At 40.9% G+C, this 14060-nt stretch overlaps 1 protein-coding gene across 5 annotated transcripts in view; it reads right to left on the bottom strand.

Moving 5' to 3' along the window:
• Positions 1-14060, bottom strand: part of LARGE1 (LARGE xylosyl- and glucuronyltransferase 1) — a 278743-nt gene that overhangs the window by 144137 nt on the left and 120546 nt on the right. For all 5 annotated transcript variants that reach the window (XM_015863617.3, XM_085539589.1, XM_085539582.1 and 2 more), the window contains one exon: positions 4992-5293. In XM_015863617.3, the coding sequence (XP_015719103.2) occupies positions 4992-5293 (302 nt within the window). The remainder of the gene's footprint in view (positions 1-4991; positions 5294-14060) is intronic.

Consider the following 14060-nt stretch of genomic DNA (forward strand, 5'->3'; position numbering starts at 1 on the left):
TCTCACATAGTCATACATTCCCAAAGCTTGGCCTTTAACAGAGGCAGATTTACACAGGAGGTGGCGTGCATTGGGCATGTCTAAAGAGTCCCTAGTCCCATCCATTAACACCAGCTGGTCCAGGGAGCAATTTGGATCAAGTGATGGCCGAGTGGCTGTACTGTTGTACAGTCCCACATGAACACTGCAGCTGCCTCCTGCCCCAGCATGCGTCACTAGCTGGGAAGATGAGAAGATTTTAGAGGATTGGAATTAATAAGGTAACCATCCAGAGAGGCAGGAGAAAGAAAATACAGCACAGCATATTTTGACAACAGTGCTGTAAGATATTCCACAATTCAAATTCACTTTCATGTCAAAGGGAGTTGAGCATTCTCAGCACTTTGCAGAAAGTGATTGCGTTTCTCTCTTGTGATGATAATAGGGAAGAACACAGGCAGCTTTTATTTAATAGCTGTTTGTATGATGCTTGTGGGTATAGGTTCCCATGTGGTGCAGATTTCTGACACTGCATGCCCTGCCTCCTCTCTCAATCACAGAATCACAGAATAATTAAGGATGGAAAAGATCACTAAGATCATCCAGTCCAACATCAGCCCATCCCCACCATGTCCACTGACCACGTCCCTCAGTGCCACATCCACACGGTTCTGGAACACCTCCAGGGACGGTGACTGCACCACCTCCCTGGGCAGCCTGTGCCACTGCAGCACCACTCTTCCTGAGAATAAACAGTTTCTAATACCCAGCCTGAACCTCTGGCGCCATTTGAGGCCATTACTTCTTGTCCTTTTGCTGTTATCTGGCAGAAGAGGCTGATTCCTAACTCGCTACAACCTAGCATTTCTCATGTTCTAAGATTCTTCCCTTCAATCCCAATAAAAACAGAATTAATTGAAAATGGTTTTAGGTGTGATTTAAACGCTAAACACCTGAAGACACTGGACCAGACGCAAACACTTGATGAGTTTCAATGGAACAGCACTGTCATGTCACTGTCAACTTCATTTTACACCTATTGGACAAATAAACTCTCCTCACATGCTCCCTTTTCACCCTACAACTCCCATCACAGCCTGTTAATTCTATCGGGGATTTGCCCACACCCATTTCCTTTTCCTAAATCAGACTGTTTCAAAGCTAAAATTAGGCATTCCTGGGTATCTTTTAGTAGGTGCTGCTGTCCTGAATGCTTATTTAGCCAAGGTGCAGGGAGGAGACAGCTCTGGCTGCTCTGCTGAATATCTCTCTAAAATTCAGAGACACGGGAATCCATATATCTCTTGCTCAGTCTCTCTGCAGTGTTTGATACTACTTATCTGCCTGCCATCAGCTATAGAGAAGAAAATTATTTCTAAAAGATAATAGAAATCTAGTCCTTTTCTTCTTGCACAGTTTTTGCCTGAAGCATGCTACAAGACTGTTTCTCCTCTTCTCTTGATTCACTTTCCTTCCCCTTGTCGCTTAACTGTTAAACAGAATCGGTTGGAAAATTTGTAAGTCAACGTAAGGTCAACAACCTGAACTGCTTTCTAATGAAAAAGCCCTGATCGCAAGTTTTCTCCATGCTTATCCCAAACACATGTCTGGATTGAGACCAGCTGGCTGTAGCCATACCTTGGCAAGATGATAGGGCAATAACAGCTGGAAGAAGGAAACACTTCAAAGACCTTGCATCCTCCTGAGTACACTACTGTATGCACCTGCTCCCAGATTGTGAAACTGATCAGCAGCCTCCCAGATCTCTGAAACTCCTCATTTTCCTTCTGCTGCTGGCTAGAAGTCTGTACCCCATCCCACCAGAATGGGTGACTGTAACACACAGCCTCTGAGGCTGCAATGACCACTTAGGAGTGAAGTCACATAAGCCATGGATGGCCCAGCTTCCCCACAGTGCAGCATCCAGCTTGGTTCAACATGTCCCTCCAGACATCTCACATGGAAGCTCTGCATTTGATGTGCAGCTCTGTGCATTTGATGTGCAAAGCTCCACACTTGCTCCTCACTGTCTGGAATCAGTGTTGATCATACAGCTGAAGTGTGGATATTCAGAAACCACTGCAAGATGAAACTGAGCTCCTTGAAAGCATCCATCCCCACATTCACTCACGCATGCAGATATGAATACATAATTAAAACACTGCAGAAGTTACCCACACTGTTCCTCCTATACAATGGGGATCAGAGACACAAAGATAGCTGCTTTAGATTTAAAATAGTTTAGGTAGTGTTCAATCCCACATGCTTAAAGGCATTTAAGGAAGTTAAGCTTCTTTAGGAAAGGGAGTTTAAATAACACCAAGGTGCACAGTGACATTAAATAACATCAAGGTGCACGCTGACATGGCTTAGCTGCTACAGACATGAAAAAAACATTTTTAGGAAAGTGGTATTTCTCATAAAGCCATTCTGGAGTAATATTAATAGGAAGAAAATTCTTAAAATCGCACAAGAACCGGGCCTTAGATCCCATGCTGAGAAGCATGAGGTGCCTAGATAAGCAGATGTTATCCTTTTTCTTCCTCAGGCAATGTTTTGGAATGGTGAAATACTACTGTTAATAAACTCTAATTAGTTTAGTGTCTTTGGTAAAGCATTTCATACTTCAGTAATTTCACAGTAGTACTAGCCAGGCATTCCATTACAGTTGTTTAACCCTCCGTAAATAATTTATGACTGTGATTAGGAGGTATTAAAAGCATGTTACAAGTATGTAAATATGGCACAAATGCCTCCCCATGGCAGGTTAACATCTGCCTTTCCTGTGTTTTTACAGCTCTTAAAGTGGTGGGGCCTTTTCTTCATGGCCCTGGAGCCCTGCATGTTCAATGCTACAGAGCAACAGCATTGAGAATAATAACAATACAAATACGCCTGTAAAAATGCAGCAAATGTTTCTTAGTATTCTGCTAGCCGACTGGATGCTACATTGCTCATTAAATATCTTCTAGTAGACTCTCTCTTTTAAAGATGTTTATAAATGCACACTTAATTCAAGCTAAATGCACAGCTTATGGAGGCAAAAGCTGGTCAGATGCTGGGATACCATCAGAAGAAAACCATACCATTCTGTTGGCTTTCATCACTGTTACTATCTTCTCAAGGCTGCTATTTGTATCTATGTACACAGACTATGCTCATGTTAAAACTGTCTGGGGAAAGGGATCTTCCCACTCCAGGGAGAAGGTCTTTAGTTGGACCCTTGACCTTGTCTTGCAATATAATGCTAATTTATTCTATATCAGAGTTGTATAACATCTTCTGCAAAGCAAGAGAGTAGGAAGTGGTGGCTGGAATACAACAAATCCCCAACTGTTCAATATAGATCACAATTATTATCACACATATCGTGCTTAATTGGGGATTTAATGTTCACTCATTGCAACTGCAATTTCTGATGTTTTATCATCACTAAAGACCATTCTAAATTAGATTCTGAAATGTTAGCTTCAATAAATCTAAAGGAACTGCTTTTATGAAATAAACAATCTGCCCCTAGCTCCCCTTGTCTTCCCCAGAGTCTTCTAAGGATCCTTGTCTCTTTCCACCAACATCACTGACTCTTGCTGTAATATATTCCAGAGTCAGAGGCATAAAAATCTTTAGTTTATGCCTCTGAAACAGTAAAAAAGAGGGTGAATGGAGTCAAGATACCACTTTCACACAAAAATGGAACCAGAATCTACAGTAATAGGATAAACGATGAGACCCCTGGCAAATCTGATAATAACAAAGTTTAATTTTAACTTCCATTGCTATTACTGAATTACTGAGCAAATTCCTTAAGAAAAGCAAGAAAAAGCTATTTTGTTATCAAAATAGTGTGCAGTGAGATAGGGGGATGGCAAATAAAGTGAGGTTTTGTATTTTATATAACCATTGCCTCCAGCACAATGCTAAACCCCACTGAGCAAGAAAATTTATTGGCAAAACACATTATAATCTGAAAGACCACTTAAACTATTCCTCGGTTAAGCTGCTATTTTTGTGTCCCAAATTGGTTGGTACATTGAACAACCCAGAGCTGAGGCTCAGCTCATCACTGCTTGGCATGATAATAAGGGGGAAGTGAGGTTTGTTTATCGATGGTCTGAACCTTCCCTTAATTAAAACAAATGCCAAAATACTGGTAGGGAAGAAAATCAGACCCTCATTATCAGGAGGAGGGAAAATGAAAAAGACTCCTCCTTTTCTTTTCCCCCTCTTTAAAACAACGTTAGCTCTTTTTTTCCTTTTTTTTTTTTTTTTTTTTTTTTTTCCAAGCAGGGCCAGACAAAGATGTACAGAACTGGGAAGCAGTAATTCCCTTTTAGCAGTATTTGCCCATGAAATAGACTTTATCTGAAGAGATAATTAGGACTTCTTTTTCCCTCACACTTATTTTGTTTCAATTTTTCTCTTCCCAGTGGCAGAAAGCAAGATAATAGGTGGTATTTTATTACCTTCTTCGTAAAAATAAATGGTGAAAATTATTTTTGATGTCTTCACCAATTGGGATTGGCAGAAGGCCTTTAAGGAAGACTTCCTGGTTTGGAATGGCTATCATTCAGATATATGACAACCAAGTAGCCAGACAATGTCCACAAAATTACTGGCATAAAATACAGAAAACTAAACCAAAACAACCCCCTAAAACCTTAAAAACAGATCTCCAGTTTTCTGTCACTAATCGCACCTCTTCTGCACAGCTAACACACAGCAGGTGCTTCTACTGTGGCATCTGGATACGCTGCTGAAAAGCAACTCAAAGGCATAAATTGGTTCCATATACCACAATTTAATTAACAGTAATTCTGAGCCATTCCAGAAGAGGTGACCAAACACAAGAATAATACTTAAAACAACAACAACACTGTGCCACTTTCATTTCATTTAGAAATACCCTGGTTCTTTAACAGCAACACTGTACTGAATTGATGGAGGGTCTAGAGCTGGATGGGCTTTGTGGTCCTTCCAATCCAGGTGGTTCTCTGATCCTTTTGCTCACGTACCTCACATTTTTCCACCGCTGGCTGCTGCCCGCACTCAGAGCTGTTCCCAGCCACAATGCCAGCCCGCAGGCTCTCGCTATCGCCCGTCCCCTCTTCCATGGAGTAGGTTTTGGAGTGGTTGCCACGGTGGTGTGAGGGGCCGCGGCCCTGCGCCAGGCTGAGCTGCTTGCGGAGCATGCGGTTCTCCTCCTCCACCTCTCGCATGCGGACCTCCAGGCTCTCGCGGTCCCGCTGGCTGGAGGCTGTGTAACGAGGGCTGTGGGGCTGGGATTCAAGTGGAGACAGCGACACTGGCTTCCCATCTGCAAGAGAAGGAAACAAAACACTCCTGTCAAGACAAACAGAAAGCTGCATCTTTCTTTAATGTGACCATTACTAGGCAGGGATTTCTTTCAAATACATTTTAAATGGGCTTAGAACTCGAAGAAAAAGGTTAAGCACGTGGTAAACCTGGACAGATGCTGAAGCTCTATGAGCTACAGGTCCTACTTGTTTAAAAACCACCCTAAAAAATAAACATGTGTTTCTTTTGTTCTCAACAGGGCTGCCTGCCAGCATCTAGTCTGGGAAGACAATCAAGAATAGAAGGATTCAATTCCAAGACAATTAATATATAGTTAATGCATTTTAGAAGTGTATGCAAGATAAAATAATTTTCCTATTCCCCATTTCCTCCACATTTGAGCTGCAGCAGTTTGGATCCCGTTTGATGCCAAGTAGTAGCCCCAGCTGATTCACATGTGAGGAGCAGATGGGTTTTGTTCAGCAACACAGCTTGCCGAGAAAGGAGAGGTTCAGAACAATAAAAACACTCATTACACACGTGGGTCAGTTTCTGGAAAGTAGTTTGGCTGAAGAAGACAAGGAAATTTGAAAAAAAAAAAAAAAAAAAAGCAAACCTGTCTAATTTGGCACCTTTCAACAAGAACTCACATTCCAGAAACATGAAAGACTTCATTTCCTAACTTTCAAAAGGTATCTTCTTTGTTCAAAACAGCATTACTAATGAGCTAGATGTAAAGCATAAAACAGTCAAATTAACCTGAAACTGAGGTCCTCAGCAGAAAAACAATGCAAGGCATTCTACCATCACATTACAGTACACTATTGCTACCAAATTTTAAGAGAGCAAAGAGACGTATTCTCATACAAAGCTGTATATATTCAGTTGAAATGCTTAGAAGGTGGTAAAAATCCCTCCAACTACAGATGAAAAATGATCACTTAAAATCAAATTGAAATAAAGCAAGACAGTGAGTTATCCACACTCTCATAATTAGCCATATATCCCCTTACAGTGTAGTTATGTAAATATGTTATCCCAAAGTACTTCACGGAAATAACTTTCCACCTGCTTGCATTAAGTTTGCTATTTAATAGTATCTCCATTGCAAAGAGTCTTTTTTGCTTTATCAAACAAACACCAGCTTGTGTGGCTCAGAAAACAAAAAATTATGCAGTTACTGTTTAGCAGTTCTCCTTTACAAGAACATTTCTCATTCTCTGACTCAAAGCTATAAAGACCTGCTCACTCCTTGTTCCATTCCATTGTTTCCTACATACATGAATGGTGAATAGCCCTGAGTTTACTGCAAAAAAAGAAAAAAAGAAAGAAACAGCCATAGAAAAACTCATTTCAAATTCTACTGCTGTTATGCAGGTGTAAACACATCCTTTTATCCATATAAAATTGCCCAAATGTCTTAAATAAAACATTTGGATGGAATACACCGTACTTGCTTGTAGACCTTCTCTCACAAACAGCCTCCGATTTATCATTTTTGCCATTAGCAAAGCTGATTAATGAATATCAGCTTCAAAAACATCTCAAGACAAATTCTGAAGTTTGGCCATTGATATTTCAGAGCTTGAATTGTCAAGAAAGTAGGTAGTAATAAATAACAGATTAGAAATGGCTGAAAAATCACAGGTGTAATGGTAGAGGAGTAACAACACAAAGGCTGTGCTACAGTCAGAAGTGCAATAAAATACTGAGTCAGCTCTTGCCATCCAGCCTGGAAGGCACAGAATTGCAACTGTTGATGCAGGGACTCCAGCATGGGGTGCTCAAGTGCGACTGCACTTGAGGTAGGGTGCTCTGAAAGTAATGCCTCCTGTTTATTTCAATGGAAATTACAACAGATACAATGAGCACAATAACAAATGCTGTGCTATGAAGCACCATTTTTTCAACACAGTCACCACCGTTAGCTATGCACTTTCACCAGCAATGAAGAAGAGTCTGCATGCTGTGTTCGTAACAATCTACACCAGTGAAGGTGACCTGCTGTCACTATCACTGTCGTTGAAATGCACCACCCACTGCCTCACAGTGCTTACATCCACTGTTTGGCCTCCATAAGTGCTTAGTAAACATTGAGAAATATCAATAGCTCCCATTTTTCCACATGGAGCAATACAATTACACACCTTTGCACTTTTGTCATTTTATCAGACTGCCCCTCTGCTGCCATCTGTCACATGGCAACAATATGTTACGTGGTATTGGTGGGAAGGTTCAACCTCTACTGCCAAACCACCCACATCCACCTCTGATGTCATGAGTCAATATCATAAGAAAGAGGCATTACTTTTGGAGCAGCCTTCGTACATTGGTAACAACAATGCAAATCTAGCCACAGCCTTCACTGGAAATGGCAGCTCTGTATCAAGCGGAGATCGAGCACAACACATCTTAACTCCCTGTTGCAAAATGATACCGTGACAATAGAAAGACTTGTTTGAAATGGAAGAATAAAAACAAAAGTGGACTGAGCTCATTCTTAAAACTCAGAAATGAAGTAATTTTTGTCAAAGCTATTATATAGATTTGGGGAAGGTCTAGCTCATAATTTTTGTACACTTGAGGTTGCCAGTGTATTATTCCATTTAAGACTTCTTACTACACTGGACACATGAAGGTACTTTGACTTGGGAGTTACTGCCTAGCAGATCAATTCCATCACTTGCTACCCTGTTCCATTCCATTGTTTTTCAAGGCAATGGAAGGGCTGTGTGCTTCATCTCATTTTTGAAGAAGTGAACACATCTAAGGCGCCACAAGGACTTGATTGACAGTATGTAGCAAGGTAGAAAAGTTAAACTGATAGCACTGCACTTGAGTTTTATAGTTTTAAGTAACTGGCAGAGCGCTCTGAGCTGATGCCTAGGCACTTTTTACCTAATCTAAATCAAAATAAAGTAACATAACACATAACGAGGTCTGTGTGACTTTGGGACGAGAGATCACCCAGGGAACACTGCAAGGAACATTGCTGTGCTCTGAAGGATGTAGCGCACTTTTCAGTGCTGCAGTAAATAATAATAAAGCTATAATTTTTTATTCTTCATTTGGGGTTATTGCTCTATTTTTGGGCCTTGGCAGTCACAGACAACTTATTTTTTTTCTATCTGTGTCAAGTCTTTTACCTCAGACTGTCTTTGCTGATAAAGCCGTAGCAAAGAAATAACCTACAAAATTCCACTGTCCACAAAACGCGAACCTGAATATTATTTCACGGTTGACAACGGCCAATGACTTATTATCACAGCAGGCAAAACAGTTCAGAAAGCTTGACAAGTTATGAACTCTGTGTGGATTATTGAATGCTTCTGCGTATGTGAAGTTGCCTGCATTTAAGGCAAGAGATGTCATTAAACCTTACTGTCCTCCAATAAGTCCAGCACCTTAAGATACTAGAAGAAATAAAGCCTATAGAAAGCAACCCAGCACAGTTTATTTGAAAGGAGAGGGACTGAAGCAGAGCAATTTTCTTACAGACAAAGCCTAAAGGATGAGGATAGGCACCAAGATCCTAGCTTTGTATTCTGGAGACTGCGGGAGATGAGAGTCCTGAAAAGGGCCCAGTGGCACAGAAAGCTTTCTGGGGGAAGGGCACAGTTTAGCCAGAGGTTAACTGCAGGGCTGGATAAGGGAGAAAGCTTCAGAGTGCAGGAAAATCACTCTGACTAAGAGGACAAATGCAGAAGCAGGAATGCCACGTTTCTCTGATGGCTGCGCCCTGAGCTCAAATGCTAAAAGCCAAGAACTAACCAAAACAAGGATATTTCTGTAGCACATTGTGGGGTCGGTTCATTTTTACCTTAATTTTTTTTTTTTTTACATTTCTTTTGCTATCTTAAGTGCCTTGCCTTTTGGCATATTTGCAAGGTCTGTAGGTTTCTATGTCTTTTAGCTATTATTTGTCCCCTGCCTAATAGCATGGAATGCCTTTACAATGAATTAACTGATGACAGTGAGCTCTAGGCTGCTTCTGAGATAAGAGGAAGTCATGCTGCTCACAGATAATGTTTCAGTCTGACTACACATGCAAGGAAGCGCCACTACTCCCTTTCACCTCCTCCCTTTCCCATTTGTTCACATTAGCAAATCTGCATTATCAGTGCACCCTTTGAGAGAGAGCAACGTAACAATTTTAATCAAAAGCCAACATTCTGCAGAAAATAAATAAATAAATAAATCAGAATAAAAAATAAACGAAACTAGAATCATGGAATCATAGAATGGCCTGTGTTGAAAAGGACCACAATGATCACCTGGTTTCAACCGCCCTGCTATGTGGTCACCAACCACCAGACTAGGCTGCCCAGAGCCACATCCAGCCTGGCCTTGAATGCCTCCAGGGATGGAGCATCCACAACCTCCTTGGGCAGCCTGTTCCAGTGTGTCACCACCCTGTGAGTGAAAAACTTCTTCCTAATATTTAACCTCCCCTGTCTCAGTTTAAAAACATCTCCCCTTGTCCTATCACTATCAACCCATGTAAACAGCCATTCCCCCTTCTGTTATATGCTCCCTTCAAGTATTGGAGGGCCACAATGAGGTCTCCCCAGAGCCTCCACTCTTCCAAGCTAAGCAAGTCCAGTTCCCTCAACCTTTCCTCATAGGAGAGGTGCTTCAGACCCCTGTATAGAGAGCCTTATGGACCTAAGGAGGAAAGGGTGGAGAGAAAGAAGACTGCAGTCATCTAAGACACAGAAGCTCTGTGTAAACAAATGAACTATCCATTTTCTGCTGGAGCTCTAGGTCTGTTTTAATCACCTGCCACCCCAGCAATCTATGTATATTGCCCAGCTGAATGCTCAGGTAGATACTAGTTATATGGGTGGCTATAAATGAAGTTTAGTTCTTTAGCTTACACACCCGCACAAGTAGGTGCTAAGGTATCCAATGAAACCTACTCTCCCATTTGCCAAGACAGTTATTTCTCCTACATCTTTTCGCAAATCACTGCAGCTAGAAATAGAAAACCTTGTCCAAATAACCTTCCATATAGTGGAATATAATCTAAGCAATTTATTTCAGAACTATGTACCTAGAATTTCCTTGTTCTACAGTGACACAAAGCAATTCAGAGCTTACATGACAAAGTTTCTGTAGTAGAATGTTGTGTTGTATCACTGAGAAATGTTCCAGTGAGGACTGTCTCTCCCAAGCAAAACAGGCATCTGCTATCCGTGTATTTGGAAATAATACACATCATGCACAAACACTATACCCACAGAACATCAGGTCTCCAATGTCAAACACTCAGAACTCTGGAAATGAGACCTCTTGTCCAGCCTTTCCCTTGTTCATGATGACAGGGTCACTAACTTCATGATCATCACTTTCTTCCAAAGAACCTCGGCATCACTGAGTGGACAGAATTAATGGTGCTCACAGCTGTTCAGCTCATCATTAAATCTACAACCACTCACATCTCACATAAAAAGAGGAGTTATTTCCTCACTGGCCTATGATGCCCTTCACTGTAACACATGCAGCACAGATGATCAGACACTTCTTTTTCTAACTTACTGGAGGAAAATGTGATACTAACAGTTCCTCTATACAGGCAAGGCAGAGAAGTTTGGTGTCCTTAACACCAAAAGAAAGTAACTGCTCTGGGTGCACAGCTGAGAACCAGAAAACAAATAAACCTTTTTTTTTTTTTACAGAACAGGCCTCATCACCTGTATATGCTATTGTATACGCTTAGCATTCCTGCAAATCATATCCTGAGTCTGCAAGCTGTAGCCACAGAAAACAGGGGGAAAAAAATACAGTTAGCACTCATCTCTAAGCTTTGTTAGCTTTGTTTTAAGAAGATCATGTAACGAATTCAGTGGTAGAAACTGCTTTCCAGGGTAGATTCAACTTCATAAACTACAGAGTAGTTCCATTTCTTTCTACACTCCCCTGCCTTGCTCATGACACACTTTCCAGTCTCTTTAATTAACTGCAACAGAAGCCCAGAACCACTTACCGCATTGCTGCATTTGCTATGCACACATAAATGAAGGCATGGGTTTGTGTCTCAGAAAGTTAGTAATTGTATTGTCAATGATGGCATCACGTTGCATTGCTGCAGAGAGCTGTTTATGTGTTGGTTGAGTGAATTTAATTCTGGTACTTCTAACAGGGATAACGGGGATGGTAAACAGTAAAAGAATATGAAAGAAAAAGGTTTGCAGCAACATAATGCAGGAACAAAGAGGAAGAGAAGCTCTAAACACCTTATGCATCTTTTCTGAGAATGGATACTGCTCTCTTAAATAGTTTGTTTTCCAAATGAAACATTAAGAACGTTAACTTCTCACAAAACTTAGAAAGAAAAGCTCGTAAGTCTTAATGTGACTTACTCATTTCCTTGGCTAGAATACAATGACTTTATTTTCCCTTTTTTTTTTTTCCCCTGGTCTTCTTTTCATTCTTCCTTTCCTTGCTTTGCAGTGCCTCGGCAAAATATATGCTTCTCCAAGAAAAGTACTAAAAATAACATTTCTCCACTTTCCACTGGGAGTGGAGATGTAAGAAAATAATGCCTTATCAGAGTAAGTACTGAATGAAAATAAGATTTTATCAAAGACTTGGCTTGACAAAGATAACGTGTTATCAAGAGAGGAACTTGGCAAAGATAACACGTTATCAATATCAGGAGTAAAGCTTGGGGAAAATAAGGTTTTAATACCTATTAGATTCTAAATAAGCCATCTGTGCTCTTGATGAATTGTTATTTTCTCCAGATCCCGTTCCTGTTAAGATGCTGAGTTTTTGGCAAACTACTTCTCTAACATTTGGGAAAGGGGAGGATACAGGAGAAAAGGAAGCTTTTTCTCCACAAAGATAGATAGAGGGATATTATTTTTCTTTTCAAAAGCTTGCCAGTGTGACAACTCTGAAGACTCGAATGTTCAGACACCAAACAGGTACAGGAGGGGAAATTCCTAGAACAAAGCTCTGCAATTATACACCTTAGAGAATCCATGAAAAGAGGGTCAGTATCTCTTCTGTTCTTGACCACCATATCCGGACTCAACAGGTGCTCCTGTAGTATTTTTGGAAGAAGCACTTGTCTGCAGAGCTGATGACCAGACCAGTTAGCAATGAGTTCTGGCCACAGCAGAGCACATCACCATTAGAAGTGGTCTGCTAGGAGCACAAATAAATGACCCCTTTTAGATCTGCTGCACACATCATTGCCCTCAGCTAACCACTAGCTAGAGCTGACCCAAAAGGTCATGTCATGCTTCTTATCTCCTGCAGTGCAAAGCATCAGACCCAGTTTAAACTGTCAGAGGAGCTGGCTGCCTCTGCCCTGAAGCAATCCTCCTACGATGGTGGCAAAGATGAACCACTGTCTAGTGGGCGAATGTGCCCTGAAGCAGAAATCTCCTGCAAGTCATTAATAAATCTTCAGAGTTACATTTTGGATGAATTTAAATAAATTGTGACACCTCCTGGAAAATGAACAATCCAGTTCATAGTAGGATGGACTATTAACTGCCTTAAATGGCAGAATGAGGGTGAATACCACAGATTATTCATGGGAATGGGCAAGAAGGGAATAATCAGATGAGAATCTGTGGGGGACTGTAGGAGTGTGATGTGAATAACAAAGTACACATAGGAAAAGACATATGAATGTTATCTGTAGACTAAGTATTTGTAGCCAGCTGAAACTCCCTGGAGTACAGTAGGAGTGGGAGGGACAACAACGGGATCTGTTAAAGTGAAGATTTCCTAAAAGGGAGCTGCATCACTTTTTTCACTAACCATTTGGCTATGCCCAAAGATTGCTCTGTGCTCAGGCGTGATTTTGGTGCATACATAACCTCTGAGGCCCTCGTTCAGCAGAATATCCAATCTATAGTCAGTGTCCATTACAGATCTCTAATGTAAAGCACAAACTCAAATGCATCCCCATAGCTGCATGCAGTACCGTGACAATCATTCACAGTAGTGGGAAGTACAAACTGTTCTGTTTTGGCTTCTGCTCACTGTGGAAGAAAAAGGAAGGGGAAAAGTTTATAATTTAGCATTTTCTACTGTTCATTGTTTCTTTTTATTTTTATTTTTTAGGAATACAATAAATAAATATCTGTAAGCTCAGAGAAGATAAAAAAGTATGCATGGTTTTCTACAACTGTCACAGTAACCACAAGCATGAGACAAGTGTGCTCAATCAAAGCCTGGTAGTAGTTAATTCAGAGTCTGACGCTGATGATTTGCCTCAGCTGTTCCGCAATAGACTCCAGCTGATAATTATTAAGTTAAACTTTTGAGCAGTATTTGCATATGTAAAGCACGCTTCCCCTGCTGAAGCAACAATGGATGCTATAATGCATTTCCTGATTGTACAGCACTTGGATTTGGGGAACCTGGGCACGAGAGTCTGCTTTGCATATCCTTCCTTACCCTCATCAGGCAGACCATTCAGAAGAAATGCACTTACGCATACTGATGTCTACAAGCCGGAAGAAAAAATAGTGCTAACACTGCATAACAGTTAAAATGCAGCCATCCATTTCAGCTGGAAAATCTCTAATAAGAACAATAATAGGAGGTAGATTTTTGCATAAATGTCAAAACAATTACCTAAGCTTCCTTGTATCCTTAAAAGATGCTTTAACAACTGCACTATGCCAAGAGAGACCAGACGTGCTAAAAGAAGGTTCAGACCAGCCGCAGGTATAGGCTGATGGTTGTACTGGATGATCCCAGTGGTCCTTTCCAACCCTAATCTTTCTATGACACACAAAACTTCAGTAGACAGACCCAGCCCA

Source organism: Coturnix japonica, chromosome 1, assembly GCF_054131305.1.
Source record: "Coturnix japonica strain WE chromosome 1, WE-NBRP24, whole genome shotgun sequence".
NCBI lineage: Eukaryota > Metazoa > Chordata > Aves > Galliformes > Phasianidae > Coturnix > Coturnix japonica.